The 22,896-nt window shown below is 48.7% G+C and overlaps 12 protein-coding genes across 12 annotated transcripts; 7 read left to right on the top strand and 5 right to left on the bottom strand.

The window, feature by feature from the left end:
- Positions 1-278: 278 nt before the first annotated feature.
- N7525_000741 (gamma-glutamylcyclotransferase family protein) lies at positions 279-841 on the bottom strand (the record flags this gene model as incomplete). Its single annotated transcript, XM_002562043.2, has 2 exons — positions 279-306; positions 378-841. The coding sequence occupies 2 exons, from the start codon at positions 839-841 to the stop codon at positions 279-281; spliced, it is 492 nt and encodes a 163-aa protein (XP_002562089.2).
- Positions 842-1,239: 398 nt separating this feature from the next.
- On the top strand, positions 1,240-3,360 carry N7525_000740 (putative carboxylesterase; the record flags this gene model as incomplete). The annotated part of the gene is made up of 3 exons (XM_002562044.2): positions 1,240-1,345; positions 1,397-1,766; positions 1,818-3,360. The coding sequence occupies 3 exons, from the start codon at positions 1,240-1,242 to the stop codon at positions 3,358-3,360; spliced, it is 2,019 nt and encodes a 672-aa protein (XP_002562090.2).
- A 522-nt stretch (positions 3,361-3,882) lies between these two features.
- N7525_000739 (uncharacterized protein) lies at positions 3,883-4,209 on the top strand (the record flags this gene model as incomplete). Its single annotated transcript, XM_061211665.1, has 1 exon — positions 3,883-4,209. One exon carries the CDS (start codon positions 3,883-3,885, stop codon positions 4,207-4,209), a length of 327 nt encoding a protein of 108 aa, XP_061070891.1.
- A 791-nt stretch (positions 4,210-5,000) lies between these two features.
- Positions 5,001-6,461, top strand: N7525_000738 (uncharacterized protein; the record flags this gene model as incomplete). The annotated part of the gene is made up of 2 exons (XM_002562045.2): positions 5,001-5,020; positions 5,072-6,461. 2 exons carry the CDS (start codon positions 5,001-5,003, stop codon positions 6,459-6,461), a joined length of 1,410 nt encoding a protein of 469 aa, XP_002562091.2.
- A 625-nt stretch (positions 6,462-7,086) lies between these two features.
- Positions 7,087-7,695, top strand: N7525_000737 (uncharacterized protein; the record flags this gene model as incomplete). Its single annotated transcript, XM_002562046.1, has 3 exons — positions 7,087-7,267; positions 7,376-7,605; positions 7,666-7,695. 3 exons carry the CDS (start codon positions 7,087-7,089, stop codon positions 7,693-7,695), a joined length of 441 nt encoding a protein of 146 aa, XP_002562092.1.
- A 664-nt stretch (positions 7,696-8,359) lies between these two features.
- Positions 8,360-9,293, bottom strand: N7525_000736 (40S ribosomal protein eS19; the record flags this gene model as incomplete). Its single annotated transcript, XM_002562047.1, has 3 exons — positions 8,360-8,654; positions 8,721-8,845; positions 9,264-9,293. The coding sequence occupies 3 exons, from the start codon at positions 9,291-9,293 to the stop codon at positions 8,360-8,362; spliced, it is 450 nt and encodes a 149-aa protein (XP_002562093.1).
- Positions 9,294-9,718: 425 nt separating this feature from the next.
- Positions 9,719-11,978, bottom strand: N7525_000735 (RNA 5'-triphosphatase domain-containing protein; the record flags this gene model as incomplete). The annotated part of the gene is made up of 2 exons (XM_002562048.1): positions 9,719-11,478; positions 11,531-11,978. The coding sequence occupies 2 exons, from the start codon at positions 11,976-11,978 to the stop codon at positions 9,719-9,721; spliced, it is 2,208 nt and encodes a 735-aa protein (XP_002562094.1).
- A 2,214-nt stretch (positions 11,979-14,192) lies between these two features.
- On the top strand, positions 14,193-15,017 carry N7525_000734 (DNA-binding domain-containing protein; the record flags this gene model as incomplete). The annotated part of the gene is made up of 1 exon (XM_002562049.2): positions 14,193-15,017. The coding sequence occupies one exon, from the start codon at positions 14,193-14,195 to the stop codon at positions 15,015-15,017; it is 825 nt and encodes a 274-aa protein (XP_002562095.2).
- A 545-nt stretch (positions 15,018-15,562) lies between these two features.
- ilv3B (putative mitochondrial dihydroxy acid dehydratase) lies at positions 15,563-17,493 on the bottom strand (the record flags this gene model as incomplete). Its single annotated transcript, XM_002562050.2, has 3 exons — positions 15,563-17,016; positions 17,073-17,286; positions 17,335-17,493. 3 exons carry the CDS (start codon positions 17,491-17,493, stop codon positions 15,563-15,565), a joined length of 1,827 nt encoding a protein of 608 aa, XP_002562096.2.
- A 426-nt stretch (positions 17,494-17,919) lies between these two features.
- N7525_000732 (anthrone oxygenase family protein) lies at positions 17,920-18,596 on the top strand (the record flags this gene model as incomplete). Its single annotated transcript, XM_002562051.2, has 2 exons — positions 17,920-17,980; positions 18,025-18,596. 2 exons carry the CDS (start codon positions 17,920-17,922, stop codon positions 18,594-18,596), a joined length of 633 nt encoding a protein of 210 aa, XP_002562097.1.
- Positions 18,597-18,856: 260 nt separating this feature from the next.
- On the bottom strand, positions 18,857-20,441 carry N7525_000731 (pex2/pex10/pex12 family protein; the record flags this gene model as incomplete). The annotated part of the gene is made up of 3 exons (XM_061211664.1): positions 18,857-19,747; positions 19,806-20,069; positions 20,133-20,441. The coding sequence occupies 3 exons, from the start codon at positions 20,439-20,441 to the stop codon at positions 18,857-18,859; spliced, it is 1,464 nt and encodes a 487-aa protein (XP_061070890.1).
- A 605-nt stretch (positions 20,442-21,046) lies between these two features.
- N7525_000730 (HNH endonuclease signature motif containing protein) lies at positions 21,047-22,399 on the top strand (the record flags this gene model as incomplete). The annotated part of the gene is made up of 3 exons (XM_061211663.1): positions 21,047-21,479; positions 21,869-22,032; positions 22,088-22,399. The coding sequence occupies 3 exons, from the start codon at positions 21,047-21,049 to the stop codon at positions 22,397-22,399; spliced, it is 909 nt and encodes a 302-aa protein (XP_061070889.1).
- Positions 22,400-22,896: the final 497 nt, after the last annotated feature.

The following is a 22,896-nucleotide window of genomic DNA, read 5'->3' as shown; positions in this document are numbered from 1 at the left end:
ATCTGGGCCTTGATCGGTTCCTGGTGCCGCTTACCCTGTTTTACCCCGCGATGCTCAAAATCAACTTAATTCTGCAGACACTACATTTTGGTGCTTGCATTCTTAAGTTCGAATTGTTTGCTTACAGTCAGACAGTTTTTAGTCAATGGTCTGACTCAGACTAAAAGATAAGCGGAGAGCGAAAAGGGCTATCATTTGACTCGACGTTGTAAAATGTACATCGTACATTCTATAACTTCCCGTGTCGAATTCCGAACTGAGCTCACCCCACGTCTCTTCTATTCCTTCTTTCCAGTGCCCTCCTCTCTAACCAATGCTTTAAATCAAAAGACCCCTCACGTAGATCGCGCGTATTCCCCACGAAGAGAAACGCGTACCCCTCTGCCTGTAGTGGAGATTGGCCATCCACATACCAAATTGAGCAAGCAACAGTTGTATAGCTAGGCCCCTCATAAGCGGCTAGTTTCTCCGCGTCTTCAACCGTCGGAACCTCGTACACAGCCCCTGTGACAGTGTCCCCGGGATCGCCAGAGACCAAGGCTGGGTAGGGTCCCCAAAGCTTACATTTGTAGCCCTTGATGTATGCTGGTCGCAGGTGAAAAGAGTGTTTTAGGTCTAACAGATCTATGAGAAGACTTTGGTCTTGAAGGGAGCCGTAGAAGAAGTATGGGCCTGTTGGAGCAGGGCCTTGGTCTTGAGGTCGGGTCTGGGATTGAAAGAAGTGGCTGGGAGATGTGGTTCGCATCTTTAGGACTGTGGGTGACATTTTTGCACGAAGGTCCTCTGGCGGAGGTGGGGGAGGAGGTGGCAGACTGCCTCTTGGTCGCGTGGAGTCGGCCATTGACTGCGCTACTTTGACGAATCGAAATGTTGAGCTCTGTATGTGTGAGATGTTGTTCACACACTTGGACTTTGCGGGGAAACCCCGGTGCGGGGGATTGCAGATGATGGCACTATGTACACACCCGACATTGTCTTGTTATGATCTTAAACACAAGCTTTATTTCCTATCAATCTAATGTTGAAGAAGATGAGGCTAAACTCTTATAGTCGGATAAATGGAGCATCTTCACCTATTCTATCAAGGCCATTTTGCCGATGTGGGGTTTCAAGTGCCTAAATAACCAGAAAATTAGACAAAATAGACAATTAGCCAAAAGGGAAATAAACTGATAAATAGGAGCATTGTATCAAATATTTTAGTTTGGAGACTTTTTCCAGTTGGCATATTTGACCGCAATGGTCTACGGGCTTGCATTTCTCTGTTTGGCAATCGCTGCAAATGCAGTGAGCCCCAAGTCTTTGAACTCGGATATTTCCATTCTCATTCACAATGACCTTCTAGGTATGCATATCCCATTTGGGATCTTGAGTTGAAGACTCACAGTTGAAACAGAAAGCCAAAGTCCTTTATCAGATTCAGGAATTCTGGTGCTCGATGCGAGACCATGGCAAGAAGCCACTGAAAGCTGCCAAAAAATTGGAGAGACTCTCTGGGGGGCTGGTTCCAGTTACAAGGATATTCAAAATGTCTTGGACTACCTTGTATTCCAAGGCAAATACACTCGCAACCAACGGTTTTGGACTGCCTCGGACCGTCGCAAACTGTCCACCATCGACACAAATGGTCGGGTTAACAAAGCCTCTGCGAACGAAAAACTGCCCGTCGTTTGTACACAAAGTGCACCCTTATCCAACAGTACATTTCAGGATACAAGTGCCCAGTGGCAGGTGACCGTCCATTCCAACGATGAATATCTCACTGGGTAGGAACTAGTACTCCCTAGAATATCGCAATCTATCCTAACAGAACATAGATTCCGGGATCGGTTCAGTTTCCGCTTTCTAGGAATTCGCTACGCTAAACAACCCCGACGATGGGACTATTCCCAAGTACATAAGGGCACTGGCAAAAAAGCTTCTGCTCTCGACTATGGCTCGGACTGCGCACAAGGCACAACTGGTTCAGAAGACTGCTTGTTCCTCAATGTTTGGACTCCATATCTTCCCAAGAGCAACAAAGTCCAAAAGAGTCATCTCAAGCCTGTGATGCTTTGGATTCACGGCGGAGCTTTCACCGGTGGCACTGGCAGTGACCCGACGTTTGATGGCGGTAATCTCGCCTCGAGAGGTGATGTTGTCGTCGTCACAGTAAACTACCGTCTAGGAACACTGGGGTTTCTCGCACTGGATGATGGCAAAACCAACGGGAACTACGGATTAGCAGACCAGATCACCGCGCTGGAGTGGGTTCGTCGGAATATTCAGGACTTCGGCGGCGACCCGGACAGAGTAACCATCTTCGGCCAATCAGCTGGAGCAGGCTCAGTGCGGGCACTACTTGCTTCTCCTGCAGCACGAGGTAAATTTACTGGTGCCATTATGCAGAGCAATCTGGGTGGCTTGGCTTACGGCACAACCTACTCGAAGTACTATACCATCGCGCAGGCGATGGACGTTGTGGGGAATACTATTCTCAACGAGACAAACTGCACAGATGCTGTTTCACCAGTCGAGTGTTTGAGACAACTCCCCGCGTCAACGATTGCAAATCTCGCTGACTCGGCGCGGTACCTGGTTGTTGATGGCGTCTACCTCCGAAGCTCGGAGCAGGATTTAACAAACCCAGCATCGACTGCCAGTGTACCTTTGATGATCGGCACGATGAGAGACGATGGAGCTGCCATGATTGAGTATCCTGCTGTGGGACAAACTCTGAAATCCTTCCTCAATGACTCCGATCTGCCTGACTCAGTTGCACCAAGCCCACTCTTCCCCGTACCGTCAACCGCCAACGCTACGCTCGATATCTTCAATACCTCTTCTCGTATAGCGACGGATGGAATGTTCCGCTGTATCGATGAAGCAACTGCACATACAGCCTCGAGGACACATATATTCCCTGATATCTACTACTACGAGTTTAACCGTTCATACCAAATGCCTGGCTGGTCACCTAATGCCCCAGTGTGCAACGCTCCTATCACAGACGAGTTTCCCAATGGTGACCCCAGCCAGGAGTACTTTAAATGCCATTCTGGCGAGCTGTTCTACGTGTTTGGAAGTTTCCGCCGTCAGGGTTTGCCGTTCCGGGATGAGTTCGATCTACCTTACGGGCAGTATGTGCTGGATTCTTGGGCGAGCTTTGCAAGGGTAGCTAGGCCTACACCCGACTTGGCGTTCTTGAAGGCAAGGGGATATGTTAATACGACTCGGGAAATTGAAGCTACTGGGTCATGGGAGCCGTTTGGTAAGGAAAGTCAGCTTCGGCTGCTTCAGTGGCCGTCCGGGATGAGGGATTTGGATGAGTTGGAACAATGCCGTGCGCTGGAATTGCCTTTGGATTACTTTGCCTCTTAGACAAAGTCATTGGTTGTATAGACCAAAGGCTCTGTATCTATTAGCTCCGTTGATTTGATATTGCCAAGATCATAGATGGATTCGGTATTGACAGCGTGCATTCCTAAATCTATTCTACACGTGAAACTTGAATCTGTCTCATATGTGCCTTTTTCAGAGACAACATGAACGTCTTTTTGCTCCCCTGTTTGAGATTCTTTTCATTGGCCGTCTCCTTTCGACAGTCCCTTTAGAACTCCTTTCTCTAGTCACCTTAACTTCGAACTTCAAGTTCTTTGTAGTGCCTTTGATAGTGCTCGGATATAAGTCTCTAGATTCTAACCCATTGTTCATCTCTTTATTATGAATATAGCTCTTTGCGTCAAACATTTTGAGTGGTCTCCTGTATAAGAACTACGAATGTCCGTCTCGATGTAAAGACTAAAACCATCTGATGTCACCTTGATCTGCCTGTACCGCACTCGGTACTCAGTATATACAGAGCTCTTCTTTTCTTTCGATATGCCTGGGAGAGGAATCAATATGGATCTCGTGAGGAAGAGTGGGATTACTGCGAGGGATTATCTGGCCAATTTAGACCCGAGATATTTGGAGTGCTTCTGGCAAAAAGGCAAGTGGCGCCAGATTCACGGTGATGGTAAGGCGGAGACTTATGGTGCCTATGTCGCGAGGAGCATGGAGACAACTACTGCGATACCAGAGTACCGGATTCAGGTTCTATACCTAAAGAAGCCTATGTTGAACTTCACCCTACCGGGGAGCATAAATAAGGACGGCACCTCCAATCCTCCTACCCCCCAGGAGGTTATCGATGCCCTTGCAATCGAGCTCACCAATATTGGTAAGTAGAGCAATCACACGCACACATTTGACTATAGGCATGCACCAGTCTGTTTTTCAGGGCTGGCCTCCAACCTCGGGGAATGAATCGGACTTTTCTTCCTTTCCCCTGGTTCTTAAAGCAGTATCTTGTTTTGATGCATTGTGTTTTTATCCCTTCGCTTGATTCCGCAATTATCTATACTAAAGCCTTGCCTGATTGAGTATATTAATGAAATATCATTTTACCACTCCAAGGCACAAGTAATTAACTAGATATAAAGTTAATGTTAGCATAAATTGACAGTCGAAGTTAATATCAACTAGGTATCTAATAGTGAGGTAGGGCATGGAGTTCTAACCGATGCAGATATTTTCAAGGGTATCAAAACTTCCTTTGGCTTCTTTCCCTTTCAGTGTTTTAACTAGTGCAGCCCTAGTCCGTCTTCGATATCAGCAAGCTTAGCAAAGAAACCGATATTAGAGATAACTCAGCGTACCGCACCTGAGTTCAAAGCTTTCTTTGTTATTCTGCATGTTTGGGAAGACGTCGGACGTTATTAGACAGTTGGCACCAATTGGCGCGGCATTCCGCATGAAAGAACCACTTTCTCCTTCTTTTTTCCCCTCTCTTTATGTGCTTTGCTTCTCTATTTTTGAATTCCTCTGGACTCTTTGTGTCGTTGAATATTTGTACTCTCTGTTTGCCCCTTTTGCCAGTTGTTTCCAGTTGTTTTCACTTCTGTTCTACTTTCCGACCTAGCTCCTACTTTGTAGGGGTTTACCATTTCTTTTGTCTTATGATGGAGGAAGACGCTAAGATGATAGACGAAGTGACTGAGTAAGTGGCAACTGGTCTCTTCAACTTGTGAATTAATTCTAACTGTTTCAGGTGTCCGTATGTGGTTGGCAATAAGATCATCCTGCAGCTAGAGGGTCGCCCGGTGCAAGCCACAATTGTTAAAACCTTCGAACCCTGGACTCAATCCTGTGCCATGGTCCTCTCGTTTGATTCCGACCTTTCTTCTCTAGGCATTAAGGGGAATGTGGTCCTGAAGATCTATGATCGACGGTTCTCAACGAAACTACGAAGTATCTATAAAATTACCGGTCCCTGGACACCAGAAATTGAGAGAGATCTTTATGAATTCCTTTGCTCAGACAAAGGAATGGAGTTCACGATTGAGTACGAAAAGGCTTGCATAAAACAAAGAGAAGAAGACTACTGCTTTATGCCAACAATCGTTGAAGAGGATACCGAGGAACAGGACCAACAGAACACTTGTGAGCAGGAAGGCACCAATGGAAATGACAATGTTAGCTCCAAAGGCAACTGGTACAACCTCTCCATGATCTCTAACAAGCTTCTCTCCCCTCTCCTTTATGCATACAAGATGGCTTCCCGTGGTCTATTCTGCGCCATCCGCCTTTTTCTCACTGGAGTCACTGCGGTCGTTCCTTGGGGTCGTCATAAGATCATTGACATCGAAACCCAAGATATCAACAGAAAAAATGAAGTCAAGGGAGACAATTCTACCAAAAACCATGGGACAACTGGAGAACAACAGACCAACAATCTCGACGCAGCGGTTGGCGATGCAGGGGGATCTGAAGATGAAGAAGGGAAATGGGATCACAGACGCGAGGAGATTGATGCCTACGTCCACAAGCAGTTCTATTACGAATCAGAGTTGGAAGCATACGAGACGATGAAGGATCTGCAAGACATTTCCATCCCCCGAATGTTTGCACGTACGAAAATTCTGGGACCGAAATGCACCCAAGGTCAGCCCTTTAGCCGGTATTTCGAACATCCTGGGATTCTCATGGAATACATCGAGGGATTTCCTCTACCCGAACTCCCCAAAAATGCGCCAAAGAAAGCATGGCAGCCCATCGTTGATAAGGCTATCGAGATTGTCAACGAAATCATGCGCCATGGGGTCCTCAATGACGATACGAATGTAAGATGCTTCATCGTGCAACCTGATCCAGCCAACGACCCAGATTTAGATTCAGACTCTGAATACAAGTTCAAATTGGCTATGATCGACTTTGGTCATACCAGATTTCGGAGACAATACCTGCCCGGGGAGGACTGGCGATGGTGGGAAGCACAAAATGATGCAGAGGGGGCTATTGGATTAATAATGCATCGGAGATTGGGAGAGGTATGTGAGGGAGTCTACTTATACGAAGAGACCCCGTACTGTAAATCGCTTCAACATGATTACATGAGGGAAGAGTGTTCCCAGGAGAGACCTACGCCACGCACTGAATGATCTGCTGGGAGGAAGGATGTATGCATTGGTCAATGGAGGATGCCATGGGGTGAGAAGACCTGCATGCTTCTTTTCTATCTCTCTGTTCTTAGCTACGAACTATGAGTGATTCTTTTGTGACCTCCATCAAATGAAGCTTTTGTATTCAGTATATTACACAAAATTGTTGAAGTATAGGTATTATACATACCTGAGGGGGCATTTATCTTATAAAACAATAGGAATATACCAAGCCGATTGATACAATAAGGACTTCTCTGGAGTTACCAACAATATTTTACTATAAAAATGTCTAAATGGATGACTGCCCGGGTATGTCCACTTCCGATGCTATTCCGAAGTACAACATACGACTTCGAGTACTATGTAGTACAGGTACTCGTTCGGATCTAGCAGGGTCTCACATACATCAATGTCTATCTTGGTGTAAGTCTATTATAATGCCCGTTGGTCCATACAAAAAGGCAGAAAGAAGAATTCGCTCTATATGGTCCTCGCTAAGATCGGATGCGTCCCTTCCGATGTTTCCCCTCATGATGAAATAGACATATCCTACAAGAACGCGGGTCCTTCTCATTATTCTTTCCAACCTGCAAATATTTCTCCTTAACTCACAAAGACCAGAATGTCTTACCAAATCGCCTACGACAAAACCCGCGCACCACCCCGCGGCGCCGCGCTCGTCGCATTCATGGAAGACTTCTATCGCACCAGCGACACCGAGCCCTTGCACGAGAAATATGTCCAGAGCTTTACCGAAGATGCGACACTCATTATGGGACCCAAGGAGGCCAAGGGTGCAAGCGGTATGGTGCTACCTGATTCCTGCCCTTCGCATTAGTGAAGCTATATAGCCGATCAAGATATACATCTGCGTTGGTATACTCCAACTAACAAAACCAATTCCATAACAGCAATTCTCACACTCCGTCACGGTCTCTGGACACATGTTGCTTCGCGCCGACACACACCGACGCAGATCTACTTTGGCGGCGATGATGAGATCATGTTGTATGGTGGCGTGAACTATAGACTTAAAGCCGACCCCGATAATGAGGTTTATGTGCCTTGGGCTGGACGGGTTGTGTTCGCGCCCCAGAAGGGAGACGAGGATATCAAGATGCGGTTTTATCAGGTCTACTTGGTGAGTACGCTCTTTTGTTGCTAGCAGTAATATGGCGGGTTGGTGCTGATTGTCTTGTAGGATACTGCGGCTCAGTCCGGAAAGAAATAAAGGAGATCGGAAGCTAACTTAAGACTTGTTTCGTACATACATAAAAACGAGGATTGCATAAATTCAATAGCAATGATTGGATATAAATTGGGTTTTTGGAGATTGTCGATCTATATGTGTAAGGCTGAAGATCTGCCGGTGGCTAAACATACCTGAAGACTACATCTACATCTACAACAGAGAGAGGACGGAACAGTTTTGAAGTGTTTAGACATGCTCTTTATTTCCAGGAGACCACGAGAGAAAAAAGGGACAAAGACGCCGTAGGGTTGATCGGGGTCAAAGAGGCGAGGGAGATCATAAAAAAACATGCCAGGGAAAAAAGATCCCCTCCCCTCGACAAGAGAGAGAGGGGAAGGGTTGTGTAGAACGTCTCGTCCGCTCTCTTCTCTCGTTCAAGTCTCCGGATAATGATGCCTCATCCTCATGCACTCTGCACCGCCCATATCTCTCTCCGCTAGTAGCCCCGTCTGGTCGTCAGAAAAAAAAAATATGGAGTGGAACAAGAAAAAAGAAACAAACGTAAAGTCGCGCACGGGACCGCAAGCTCCGAATTTTTATTTTTGTGCCGTCATTTCCAATATCTTGCCGCCGTAGCGAAGACAAAACCACAAAAACAAACGACTTATCCCCGAACTATTAAAAGCCCATTGTTGCGATACGTTTATTCCTCATCAGACTCCTCCTCCTCGTCGACGGTGGTCTTGGCGATACGGTCCAAATCACGCTGACCGCTCTGGGTGATGCGGCGGCCACCCTTGTCCTCATCGGTCTCGAGGACACCGATCTTCTCAAGAGCCTGGAGGGCCTTGCGGTCGACGGAGCCGGAGGCATCGACGTGGTGGGCGGGGCGGGAGCCACGGTTCTTGGTGGAACCGTGGACCTTGCGAAGACGACCGACACCGACGGTCTTGCGCATGTAGATGTGACGGGCACAGGCGGCGGCGCGGACGTAGAACCTTGAAAAGCAAGAATGTCAATTGGCTGTTCGAATTTTGGTAGCTCTATATTTGATGCGGTCGTACCAGTCAGCATCCTGGGGAGGAAGCTCGTTGGAAGCAGAGGTCTTGACAGTGTCAACCCATCCGGGGATGGGGAGCTTTCCCTGACGCTTCAGGAAAGCAGAGTAGGCAGAGATGAACTTCTGCGCCTGTGTGGAGGAGAAAGTTAAACGTTAGTTGGGGCTCATCAAGATATGCGTGGATCGGTCAAAAGTCTCTGGATTTGCAGATGCGTCGGATTCGTTTCTGGAAGCATTTCATCATTCGTCGTGGAGCATGCCGCTAGCATGCAGTCGTTCTGTCTAGTTTCCAGAGGGAATGCCGACAGATAGACGGGATCTATCAAGAATTCGCCCCTCAAAACATGCATGCACATCCTTCAATATTCGATATGTTCCCGGTAGGCAATGAAACCATTCGCCTATTGCGTGCGTAATCCGAAGCATTTCCATCTTGGCGATATGATCCGACCGATGTTGTGGTATCCGTGCATCCAGAAACGAACCGTCCACATCACGCAAGCCAGAGCTGGTGACCGATCACCTAAAAGTCGAGCAGGACACTTACGTCCACATCGCGAACGGTAACACCACCCATTTTGGCGACTTGTCGAGGGGTCGAAGGGTAGGGATTAGAGAGAGAGAGGCGTTGGGCGTCGAGGTGGGCAGGGTCGAAGTCGAAGAGTCGCTCAAAATTTCAAGACACACACAACTCTGGGCGGGTTGGGTCTGTGTGCCGTTCGCTTGTCCATTTTGGGTTAGCCGTACCCTAAGCTGGGTCATGTGATATGGCCCAATTTGTGCCTGATGGATAAGGCCCCACACCACATCTTGGTGCCTAATGTTCCAGGCTTGAATTATTTTACAAGCTGCGACGAAAGATCATTTGAAGATTTGAATGGTTCGTTTTTCTCATGCTCTAATTATACAAATTAAAATCTATTTCATGGCAATTGGTCATTATTCGTAACTTTGAAACAATTAAAAATGCACCCCGTTTCGTAACGCCAGAATCCTTCCCAATTATAGTGTCGGCGCTCTCTTCAGCCCGACGCAATACCTCACAAATAGAGTGTCAATGAAATGTCCATGTCGGATACCGGGAGGTCGGCACCGGTTGAACTCGTCAATGGCATCTTGCACACCAAAACCAAGATGCTCGATCAAATAGCAGGCGATCATGAACCCGGTACGGTTGTAGCCATAGTGACAATGAACTCCGACCACTGGACGTGGCAGAAGCTTCTCTTCATCTGTACGCTGCTCCATCTTCTCATCAATATCCTTTTGGATGCTATTGACCAGAGCGATAAAGTCGCGCGTCTCGTCTGGAGTCGGAGGAATCTTGGATATAGTCGGGTGCTTGTAGTAGCGAACCCCGCCCTTCTCCAATTCGGCCGGGTTATAGACCGGACTTTCATGACTGATGTCTATGACAGCATGGATGCGACCACGGTACTTTGCCGAGAAAGTCGCAGGGTTGTGTTCCTCATCAACTTCGCGCAACATCTTGAGCGCGGCGAATGTGTTGGCAATTCGTTCCGAGACTGGGGCAACCTTCTTCCATTTCGCGAGGTTCTTTACATCCCACTTTCCAGATGTGTTCATGTGCTGCAATTGCCAGCCCAGACCAAGACGCTTGTCGACATTTGACGAGAAGAAATCCTGGATAACCCCTGCAAGAGTGCGATAGGTAGCCCGGTCGTAGAGCAGTGCATGAGATGCAGGCGCCGGCAAAATCGCCGATTTGACCACTCGCTTCCGCTGGCCAACCTCCAAATGCTTCTCGGAGACCTCCACGCCAAACACCTTCTCGTTGACGAGATCGCCGGCTGGGGGTGACATATGGTCGTGAACCCGCGAAGCGTCTGGGATGATGCTGCTATCGCTGGTGTCAACTGTGGTATGGGCTGAAGCATCACCAAAGAATTTCAAAAGCTTCTGCACCTCCACCGGTTTGGTCACAGCATCTGTCTCACCCGCGACCAACAAAACTGGCATGCGAATTCCCGCCCAGACCTGTTGCCCAGGAAGTCCGCCAATCGGGTGGCCGTCATTATCGTAGGTGGGAAGTGTGCCCCACGCCATGCGCCTCCAAACAGGCGTCCGACTTTGCTTGTTGAAGCGCACCTGGAGATTTCGCGTTTCCATGTCGGCAGCGACGCCGACCATCCGCATAACACTAGCACTTTGTTCGCCTCCCCGTCTGTCCCAGCGACGCCAAAGATCGAAAATTAGATCAGGGACATAGAGCGCTCGGCGAAACTTGGTAGTGTCTTCCACAGATGGGGGCTCAGCTCGAGGGCACACAGCGACAAGGCCGAGGATGTGCTCTTTCACCTTTGCACCAATGGGCGACGTCGATGAAGCCAAGAGGGCGGACAAGGAACATCCAAGACTGTGTCCCACCAGAATGACTTCCTGACCAGACTCCCGGTCCCGGTGCTGATCAATGGCTTCAGCCAATAGTTCGGACAGAGCTTCCACAGTGTATGCATTCCAATCCGTAGGTGCAAACTTGGACAGCCCGCACCCGGGCAAATCAATACCGAAGCATGAAGCGACATTAGAAAGGCTGGTGAGGAGATGGTGGAATTGTGCAAGTGACCCGCCTAGCCCATGAACAACCACGACCAGTGGGACAGGAGTCGGTTTGGTCGGGAGTCGAGCTAGGTGTGGATGTGGGCTATAAAAGGTGCGAATGGCGGGATAGGTAGCGAATGAGGTAGTGTAGGAGTTGTATGTGGTGAATTTCCTGAGAATGCCCGGGTCTGTTTCATATGCTGCGCGAGTGTTAATGAAGGCCCTCAAGTGGAATATGACTGATTCACCTACCATCAGAACTTTGCCGCTGAGTGTCCGACGGCCATTCTTTCTTCTTGTAGTTGGGATTGGTTCCATGTCGCAACGATGCGTTGCTATCGTAGTCTTCATCTTCATAATCCTCCTCCGACGAGCTCAGAGACTTTGAAGATTTGTTCGACCTCTTGCCAACGGCGGGACGTTGCGCACGAGGGGCTTTTGACCCTGACTGTCTGCGCTTCACCAGCGACGACAACAACCCACATCCAGTCATGGCGATCAGGCAGGTAGTTAAGAACACAACTTGACCCCAATTCACATTGTCATTGCGGTAGAGGCCGCGGAAAGAGCTGGCGATGGAGGCGAAAGAAGCGTTTTGGAAGGCCGCGCGCGCCGAATGAAAGAATCGCAGGACAGCCGCGACACTTTTGGATCGAGTCGTTAATGAGTCGCAGAGGGCGGAGATAGCGTCGGAACCCATGATTAAATACCGGAGGGGCGTTCTGGGCACTTTCAGAGCCCCCCGATAGTGGTTTCGCCAGAAAACCACGCGACGGCACTCCTGATGCTCCTTGGATCCTGGGAGGATAGGCTGAAGACCAATAAGGGAAGCTAGATCGGCAACGTTGAAATGATTTACGAGAATAAGAAAAAGTACACAGGGTTCGACTTCGGCCACTCACAGCCTCGGGAGAAGCGGCGTGGGGGTGAGTCATCGTCATCCATTGGTGGGTCTTGCCACAAGTTTGGGAACTTCCAAGGTTGCTTGATTCTGGTGTTTACTATGAAGTACTACTTGTTTGAACATTTCGAGCCCCTTTTCGTAAATTACTAGTACATTACTAGACATATCTTTAAAGCTTCAGCTCAATTAGTCTCCTTTTTTTCAATGTATACCCCTTACTCTACTCTCTTGCCTCCTGCGATATACTATATGTTGTACTCCGTATTCCGTACTCCGTACATAGAACGGATATGTTAGCCGGAATTACAACCTGTTCCGTCCCGTCATTTATATTTACTTTCCTCATATAGTACCTAGGTAGCCACCTAAGGTAGCACTGGCTTAGGCCTTAGCACTATGTTCATATCCAAATCCAGAATTCATCCAGGCTCTAGCCGGCATTGGCTGGCTTGGCCATGAGGAGAAGATCTTTGATTCAACTGAGATAAGTCAATGCCCCTGCCTCGGATGAAAGGTATGTGCCATTCCTAAGTGACACGACTAAAAACAGACCTTGACGTTTTCATGTGCCACAGCTCTCTCGTTGCACGCATCAAGGAAGTATACAGATTTCCAAACGAGGGCGAAAGTGAACGAATCATTTCTGGATGCGATGGTTGGGCCTCTTCTCAACCGAACCAGCCTCTATCAAGGATAGCAATATTTTTAGCACTTCTTGTCACTAGTTAGCAAAGCTCCTCGGTTTCAAGCTAGTGAACAGGACCTAGTCGTGCTTTAGCATAAGTTCGTCGTCGTTGAGTGGAGAAATAGGAAGAAGGTACTAACTATCACTTCGCTATTGTTAAGATTTGCTACGATTAATTAGGCATATAGGACACCATCACAAGCACCCTTGAGTTACTAGGCGACCCAGAGGAGTATACAGCTATAGCGCTTTCGGTCGGCGTCACCTACGGTGTGGCAACTCAGCTACTACTAGATAGTCACCCGGCGCTCGCACACCAGGTATCCTTGTACTATACAAAAAGGACATTTGCGATCCTATTGGAGAAGCTGTGGCATGCGAGGGAGTCAAGCTTGTAGAGAAGGTTATGAAATGACCTCTTCACGTTCATTACAAGAAACCACCGGTGTTGTCTTAGCCCTAGACTTGCCCACAAATCTCCCGCCCATTGGGAAACTTAGCTAGAGCCTCGGCTGCTGGGCAAAGACCTGTTTGCACTATTCGCTCTATATCTAGCTTGCAGACAGGGGATACTCTTTTCACCATTCCCCCTTTCCCCTCTTCCGTGCGACACTCTTGTACGTAACATACGTGATACGAATCGAGCTGTTTAGGCTGAAACCGTTGAGTTGTTTGCCAGTATCCTGCATGGGCTAGAGAACTCGGAAATCTGCAAATAAGCTATTGTAGAATCATAGTTCCTTGTGATCACAATACAAAAAGATTAGATTGAAGAAAGCCTATGTATTGAGATCAATAAATGGAAGATGGACAGGGAGAGCTATCTATGTACTGACATAGACTGGCCCAATTTGGCTAGTTGAAATAGTGGGGCCTCCGAAATATTGGCCAAAACCTTTGTACCCAGATATATCGCCCTTCGAATTCTGCCAGTTCTGCCAGTCTAAAACTCCCAATATAGTTGGTGTGTAGGCACGCGTGATTTAACAGGTAACGGTCAGCAGTCAAAGGTATGTACCAAAGGAGACTGCGAAAAAAGACCACTAAAAAAATATTTAAGGAAACTACTGGAGAAACCATTAAGATGACTACGGCCGGATAAGCGGCCGACATATATTTCCTTGTGGCAGTATGTTTAAATGGGAGGCGGTATTCATGACACTAAATAACGGGCAGGCGGTATATATGGCGGTAATACATATGTAGGTAATTTGGGAGGACCCTCACAAGCGAGAGCCCACCTCCCATATGAAAGGGACTACCGAAATGACAGCTCTTCTTTAAATCTACCATTTTCACATTGATCTTCCACCACACTACCAACCATGCCTAAAACCAATAAAGAAATAGAGATCCAGATTGAAAAAGCAATAGACTCTCTCTCCGATCAATCTAAACCCAATATTTCAAAAACTGCGCGAGAATTCGCGGTCCCCGAAAGCCGGCTCCGAAGAAGATGGAAAGGCGGAAAATCGCTTTTTCAACGACCACCCAATGGCAGGAAGCTTACTCCTGCACAGGAGGCTGCTTTATGTGAATATATCGAACACTTTAATACGGTCGGAGCTTCGATAAACCGCCGCCAAATTGCTGCAGCAGCCGATTCAATACTCCAAGAAGGCCACCATGACAGCTCTGAAGACCCGCCAAAAATCGGGGAACACTGGCTACAACGTTTCCTTAAGCGTCATCCCGAGTACTGTACTCAACGCCGGGAAGCCCACGATGAATCAGTCGCGCAAAGGTGGTCTAACGACTACGAGCGGGTGGTTCATGAGCACGAGATTTGCCACCAAGACATAAGCAGAATAAGCCTAGAGCTTAATCAATGTGGTCCAACAACCCAGCGTCTCAAAGAGGCTCTAGAAAAGCTTGCTAAAGGTGCTGAAGCGCAGGCTGCTTTAGCTTACCAGCTACAGAAGGAATTTGATCGAACACAAGCTATCCAGGGAGCTTTCCGCGCCCGGTATGATACATCTCGTCATGCAGATAGTACCGGTATCATAAATTCAAGCCGGATGAAAGAAACGGAGCGAAGAGAACATGAACTGAGCGAGAAAGCGGACCAAGAAAAAACGAGGCGGAAGTGGAAGAAGGTGTTGATCGAAATCAGGAAGCGCGGAAGGGCCAAAAAACGCAGTGGAAAATAAATTGCTTTTGTATACTAGTAGTGAATTGATTAGTTCGTCTATATCTCAGGTGTCTTTATATTTATTAATTTACTACGTGGTGGTGGTGGTGTAAATGCTAGTTGAATTAAATCCATAGAAAAAACTGCCTTTCATATGGGCGACGGATCCTACTTACGAGGGTCCCTATTTTTTGAAAATAAAAATTACAGGGGCCGGTAACTAACTACGTCGTAGGTAATTCTCGTATTGAAAAAAATTGGGCGAAACGGACATAACATACCTACCTAGGTAGGTATTAAAAATGTATAAAAAATATATAATAATAAAGTCCACATGATCAGTGTTGGACTCCGCCCCATAGTACCCCCGCAGCATGCATGGCTTCTTACTTCCCACTGGTCAATTTCAAGCGGGACCACGAAGATCATATCGAAATCGAATGTTTATGCCTTTTCTAGAACACCCGGGGACGGTAGATCATAAATCATTTCAACTGCCTCGAGATGTGCTATGTTATATGTTGTATATACCTTTACACCCAGGAAGCATATCAGAATGATTCATTAGAATAGATCCGTCATGGCTCCCTGTGATGCATCACTGACCAAACGTGCGTACTTGGCCAACACACCACGAGTGATTTGCGGTGAAGGGGGGGTCCACAGACTCCGTCTCTCCTGAAGCTCCTTATCTGACACATCCATTGAAAGGGAATTGGTCTCAGCGTCGATGGTGACGACATCCCCATCACGGACTAGCGCAATCGGGCCACCCACGGCGGCTTCTGGCACAATGTGGCCAACAATGAAACCGTGGCTGGCACCCGAATACCGTCCGTCAGTAATAAGGGCCACGTTGGTCAATTTGGCTCCCATCAGCGCGGCACTGGCCTTTAGCTGTTCCGGCATTCCGGGCCCACCCTTGGGGCCCTCGTAACGGACGATGATGACAAGATTCTCGCCGCGCGGGATGCGGCCTTCGTTCAGAGCGTCGTTGAGCTGGTGTTCCTTATCAAAGACACGGGCTTTGCCAACGAACCGGAGCCCTTCCTTGCCGGTAATCTTGGCAACGGCACCGCCTGGTGCGAGGTTGCCACGTAAGATCTGCAGGTGTCCGCTTGCTTTGATTGGGTTGTCCAATGGACGAATCAAATCCTGGCCCTCAGTCAGGGAAGGGAATGAGGCAACGTTCTGGGCCAACGTCTTGCCCGTCACTGTGGGGATATCTCCATCGAGCAGACCGGCTGCGATAAGCAGCTTCTGAACAGATGGGACGCCTCCGATCTCATACAGATCGGCCATATAATACTTGCCACTAGGTGAGAGGTTGGCGATGAAGGGGATCTTGTTGCTGACCCGCTGGATATCATCTAGCGTGAGGTCAACACCAGCCGTCCGGGCCATGGCCAGGAAGTGGAGGACACCGTTGGTGCTACCGCCCAGAGCCATAGTCATGACGAGAGCATTTTCAAACGATCGCTTGGTCAGTAGGTCCCGTGGCCGAATATTCTTCTCCAGGCAGACCTTGATAGCATCTGCAGCACGAACACACTCGCGCATCTTGGATGGCGATTCGGCGGGCGTGGACGATGAGCCGGGTAGTGACAGACCCATTGACTCGATAGCAGTGGCCATAGTATTCGCTGTGAACATACCACCACAGGCGCCGGCGCCAGGGCAAGCATGCTGTTCTAAGTCATCCATGATCTCATCCTGGGACTTGGTCTGGTCGCCACCGTCGTCGGGCTGGCGCAGGGTACCGTAGGCGTAGGCACCCGCAGCCTCAAAGCATGTTGAGACATTGATGGGTTTCCGCAGGTGCTCGGAGTAGCCGATTCCAATAGTTCCACCGTAGATCATAATTGAGGGCCGGTTATGGCGAGCCATGCCCATTACAACACCGGGCATGTTCTTGTCGCAGCCCGGGATAGCAATGCAGGCATCGTGGTATTGGGCACACGTTACGGTCTCAATACTATCAGCAATAACCTCTCGGGTCTGAAGAGAGAATCTCATTCCTAGCGAGGGTTAGCTATCTCGTCTGCTAGCGGTGAGAGTTGACTGCCAAACCAACCTTCACTACCCATAGTAATTGCATCCGAAACACCAATCGTGTTGTACTGCCACCCAAGCATTCCTTGTCCTACAACTGACTTCTTGACGGTCTTGGCCAAGTCCATCAAGTGCATATTGCATGGGTTTCCTTCCCACCATACCGAGGCGATACCGACATGCGGGCTCTTGGTCATCGCTTCTTTATCTGGGACACCGGCGGCATAGAGCATAGCCTACAGTGGTTAGTAATGGATCTCATGATGTTCTTATTGTCAACCTACCCGTGCGCCGGGGAAATCATGGCCTTTGGTGATAGTGTGGGAGTGACGATTAAGTGCGGGGGAGCCATCCGGGTGCTTCGCATCTGTGGGCAACGAAGGAAAGTTGATGTATTTGGCCTCACTAAGAGTGCCAGGCACGGTTGGCTTTGAGGGATCCATGATGAGATGTGTGAACAAAAAGCGAAACACAGAGATTGTCGAGGCAATTGATCAGAATTATAGCCCACACAACCTCGGGAGCTCGATTTCGCACCGATGTCCGATCCCAGGAACCCCACGTTCATTGTCCAGTCAGGTGCGGCCGATTTATGAGCAGGTCGGAGTTGGGCCTAGTCTCCGATCTACGAATAAGTTTGTATAAAATATCTAGGTAGTATTATGTGTTTGTATGTCAATTGGTAATACTCATTTACAATATCACGGGAGAATCAGAACAACACAGGCCAACAGTGTCTTCTATGACAGCATCGTCCATGGCACCGACGTCATACCCGTGGACATATGCTATTAAAGCAACATTCATCGCCTCTAACTCTGTTTAATTGAAATTATTTCATTCTTTTTGAATACAAGATTCGCCATACAATGGCCACTGACGTGAGAATCGCCCAAGCAATAGGGACGCTTGGCTGCACAGCGGCAGCAAGTAAGTGGCAGTACCTACGCAACAGATGATCAGACACTCAACAGTATACCAAGGCGGCATTGCTACGTTGTCAATAATGAGCATTCCAAATCTCATACTTCCAGCTCGTCGCCCACCCAGCGCGACACTGCCATTCCATGATACCCCAGGAACCTCGACCGCCCACTTGACACACCAGTGGTTTGATCTGTATAATCGTGGCAGCAGGATTTTCCCCGGTATATCCGCAGCATCTTCACTAGCAAATCTTTATGCGCTTTGGGCATTGCGGGACTCTCCTACCCCTGCCCCCGATGTCTTTGGATCCAGCTGGCCCATATGCTACCTGCTTGCTGTCGGATTTACGCTGGGCATTGCACCTTTTACGGGTATATTTATGCAAAAGACGAATGCCAAACTGATGGCTCATGCAAAGCGCGATGATGCGGCCATGGCCGAGGGTACCGAGGACATGGTGCTCAGTTCGCAGGAGAAGGCGAAGCGGGCTCGGGAGGATAGCGAGGTGATTGAGCTTTTGCAGCATTGGTCGCAGTTGAACTTGATCAGGGCTGCGCTTCCACTTGTTGGGGCTGGCATTGGGTTCTATGCTGCTGTCTCCAGCTGGATAATTCCTTGAATGAGAATGCTAAAAGGTGTGGTGGTACCTAGGTATGAATCTCCGGTGTTTGTTAATCTAGTCCTGTCTGTGTGTGAGTATGTAAAAAGGAAACTTCGGTCTTCAAGTATGGGTATCGCCAAATTTCTATCAGGGTTCCAAGTTGCATATGTACTGCGACTACCCAGGCAATTGTATATTTATAAACAAGTGGGAGAAGAGAAGGCCATAATATACCCACAAGAGCATCCAGAGTGTGAGACGTGTACCCTAAGTTACTGTCACGTCGAAGCAGGCTTTAGGTCTTCATCCTCGTTCGTACCTCTTGCGCTATCGCCTTCTGTAGGCTCTTTTTCAATGGTGGACCATTGCTCCGAATGCTGCAGGGCTTCATCGGCGCTAATTTCCTGCAACGGGCTGGATTTGTCCAATGACTCCGCTTCGTGAAGATCTGTCCCACGGGCCTCGCCATTTGGTTCCCCGTCCATGGCAAAGCCAACAATCTTTCCAGTTCCAGGCTGCGACCGTGCTTCTTCTAGCACGTCGCCATTCCAAGGCTGGCACTTCTTAACAACTTCACCACATCGAAGGCAAGACCATCCCTGGCCTTCTTCTGCTTCTATTTTCTGCACGATACAGACGAAGCAATAGATACAGCCGCAAGGGACGGTTTCGTACGGGTTCGTGATATCGGTTTGCGCCGAACCCACAATGCCCCCTGATGCAGAGGCGGCTATGGCATCGCTTTCTGTCGTTGTGGTGGGATTCTGATCGCGGTAGCAGATAGCACATGTTCGCTCTGGGAGGAACGCTAGTTCTCCTTGTTTTTCGGGAATCTCGTCGTCATCCCCACTTGACCGGACGGAATTGACCATCTTATGCCAGGCACGGGCGATCCATCGTCGCCAGCGACCAATCCCGACCAGAGGAAGGAGGAAAAGAAGGAATTCGGTAAACGCATGCCAAACTAGTTGACGATTTAAATACTCAAAGGACACTTCCCGGCTAGCCTGTGCAGATGGCGGAGTAAGGCGGATGCGAAGGATGCGATCGACCAAGGTGCGGTATCTGCCATTCACCAGGAACACCAGGAAAGAGACGAAGGCAGCAATCGAGTGCGATGTGGAGAGGATGCCCGTTAGTCCCGACAGCATTCGGATGTCCTGTGATGGCTTCATAGTATCTGTTAGTAAGAATTTCCCGACCGGGGAGCAATTAGCGGTAACTAACCTCGTCATAGCCACCTTCTTGCCCGACCAACCAGCTCTCCCACTTGTCCCAAGCATATCGTCCTCCAACCGTCAATAAGCCATAAATACCCTTCTGCCATTTCGTAGGAGAAGCGTACACAGGCCCTTTGCTTCGACTATCGGTATATTTGAGGCCTTGTAGCGCTGCACCGTACGATGCATTATGATCCCATATCGATAGTTTAAAGAGGATAGCCCGTAACGCGAACAGAATCTCGTGTGACCAATCTTCGCGCATTTGAGGCTATTGTCATTGTCAGCCACCCTTTACCACAACGCTTCATTTTTAAGAAGCATTCAGACGTACCCCAAAGTATTTGAGGGCATCCCCGACCTGACCCTTCAACAGACCAAGCAGTTCCTCATCCAACAATTCAGCATCCACCTGGCCCACACGAAATGCGGGGCGCGTGCCATCCCGGCCTTTGATGGAATTCCATAGCTGCCACCCTGAGCTGGGTAATCGATTCAATGGATATGGCAGACGCTGGACGGTGGCCGGGCTGATCGGAGATGTCCGCTGCTGTGCTGCATGGCGGGTGCGTGCTTCGGCCTCACGCTGGCGACGACGTTCAAGAACCCGCTCTTGTGCGGCGGCGAAGTTTGTTGAACTCATCGCGAAATCATGACGTGTTTGTAGAGGGTAGAGGGAGCGAGTTGGGGATTCGTGAGAGTACGGGGAAATGGGTCCCGGAGTTGCTCATTGACGCTCGGTTCCCCAGACGGAAGAGCCGAGGTATATCACGTGATCTGTTACTGTACAAAAATACATATGCGGATGCCTTGTTTGCATTGTTTGTCTGTTTGCCTGTTTGCCTTGTTTGCCTTGTTTGCCAGGCTCCGATACCTATTTGTACCTAGTTAAATAACTACCTAACTAGTGTTTGAGTTAGACCTCCTCACTCGTCTCCGAGTCCAGCGGGAAGAACGGGAACAGGCCCAAGGACAAATACAGTCAGAATTCGGCCTCCTAATCGGCATGACCCAGGCAATTATAGCCACAGCCCACCCACAGGACGTGGCTGCTCAGAATATGCTCTGGGAGCTACATGGCCGTGATTCGCCCATTCTCATGCAGATCTTCTTCACTTTTTCGTTCAGATCTTCTTCACTTTTGGTTCAGATCTTCTCCACTTTCTCATAGTTCAATTCTGTAGCCCCACACAACCAACATCGCCAGCTCTTCACTCATCGGATAATTTCTCCGCTCCACATGACAGAATGGGTCCCAAACGCAAAGCGTCATCAACAAAGTCATCACCTGAATCGGAACCTCACCAACACGCCACTCCATCAAAATCATCAAAATCTCGAAAAGACAGTGCTCCATCAAGTTCATCAGGAGGTGCCGCATTGAAGGCTCCAAGAATACCGCACCGCACTACTGGCTTATCTCCCCTTAGCACTGATGTTGAAGATGCGGCCGATTGGGAGATCATGAAGGAAAACGCAAAATTGAGAATTGACAGTTATGTCCCGGTTGGTGAAGCTATAAGGAATGCGGAAAATATCCTGAAGCCATCTCTCCACGCACTCCTCGAGTGGCTCCCACCAGGGGGCCGTGATCACCACGCAAGGATTATTCTCAATGCACGTTCTGATAAGGATCTTTGGGAGCATTTCTGGAATGTATGCTGCTATCTGGCAGCACCAAGTAAGTCTACTATGACGCCCTTTAAGGAACCGGCATACTAATCAATCCCTCCGGGCAGTGAAAACAAGCACACGATACAGTTCTACGGTTGACTCCGCAGAGACAAAATCAGCGCATCATAGTGCAGTGGCGAGTACCCTAACTGAACCCCAAGGACGTTTGAAAGAATTTTCCCAACCCCTTTTGAGGCGCGACAATCATTGCTGTGTCGTCTCCTCGATTATAAATTACCAATATGCGGAAGAAACCGGACTTTCCTACGACATCCCAGCCGCCCTAACTGAAGGCGCGCACATTACCCCGTACTCATACGCTAGCTGGAAAACCCTAGTATATACCCTTCCTATTCGGAGTACGAAGGCTTATATTTAGTAACATATACTAGACAGTGAGGACAAAGCGTACCAGTGCCTGGACTTTTCTCTATGAAAGCTTTCCTGCTCTACGAAACACGATACATGCCGAGTCAATCAATGACCCTGTAAATGGTATGACACTTCTCACAGACCTGCATACTTGGTTTGGTGACTTTCGACTAGCATTTGAGGCCACAGTAAGTTATAGTAAGAACCCGTTACTCTACTTCATTAACAAATATTTACCATTAGGATAGACCAAACGAGTATAAGATTCTTACTTTCGGAAGGCCACTAGCCACCGCCGGACATATTCCAGAGAAGGTCACATTTACGAACGCTGCGCCAGATGATATTTCACTTCCGAGCCCCGTCCTACTCCATTGCCATTGTGTTATGGCCAAGATTTTTCACGTATCAGGAATGGGAGAGACAGTCGAGAAATTCATGCGCAAATGGGATGATCTGAAGCAAGGCCCGGGGTCCCATGCTCTAAGGGGAGACGGGAAATCAGACCTTGACAAGTTTTTATCTGCCGCGCTATGGGAATATATTAGAGGATAATTCCAAAGCAGGTCTATGCCATAACTGTACGGCATGGTTCTTGGCCCCGTATGACAGCAGTCTCCGGTATCGGTCTCCGAGGACCGCCCCTCCCCAATTTCCACTTCTTTGCCCTATTTAATTTATCGTGCCGTCCCTCGAGCGGGAGAGGGCAGAACCCCTGGCCAAAACGCAGGGCGATCAATGCACGATGACGTACCTACCTATGTACCTAGGTAGGAGGTATCAACCTGTTTACCTAAACAAAGCGGTGGTGGAGCCCGCAGTAATATACCAGTTATTAAAGTGAGACTTTCCCCAGCCACGACCCCTCCACCCCTTCCACCCGTGGACGCTTCGGAAGAGCAACGAGGGCCAGAAAGAAGGAAAAAAAAAAGTTCCACTTACTCATTCACTTCGTACCTCGTCGGCTATTCAAGCTCGTATGTTCTTCCACAGCTCCTTAAATGCTTGTTCCATAAGCTAATATTGGGTTACCTACTTGGCTAAAGGAATCA

This window comes from Penicillium rubens (assembly GCF_028828025.1).
Source record: "Penicillium rubens strain IBT 27055 chromosome Unknown utg000001l_segment0_segment0, whole genome shotgun sequence".
NCBI lineage: Eukaryota > Fungi > Ascomycota > Eurotiomycetes > Eurotiales > Aspergillaceae > Penicillium > Penicillium rubens.
This window is presented reverse-complemented; position numbering and strand designations above follow the sequence as displayed.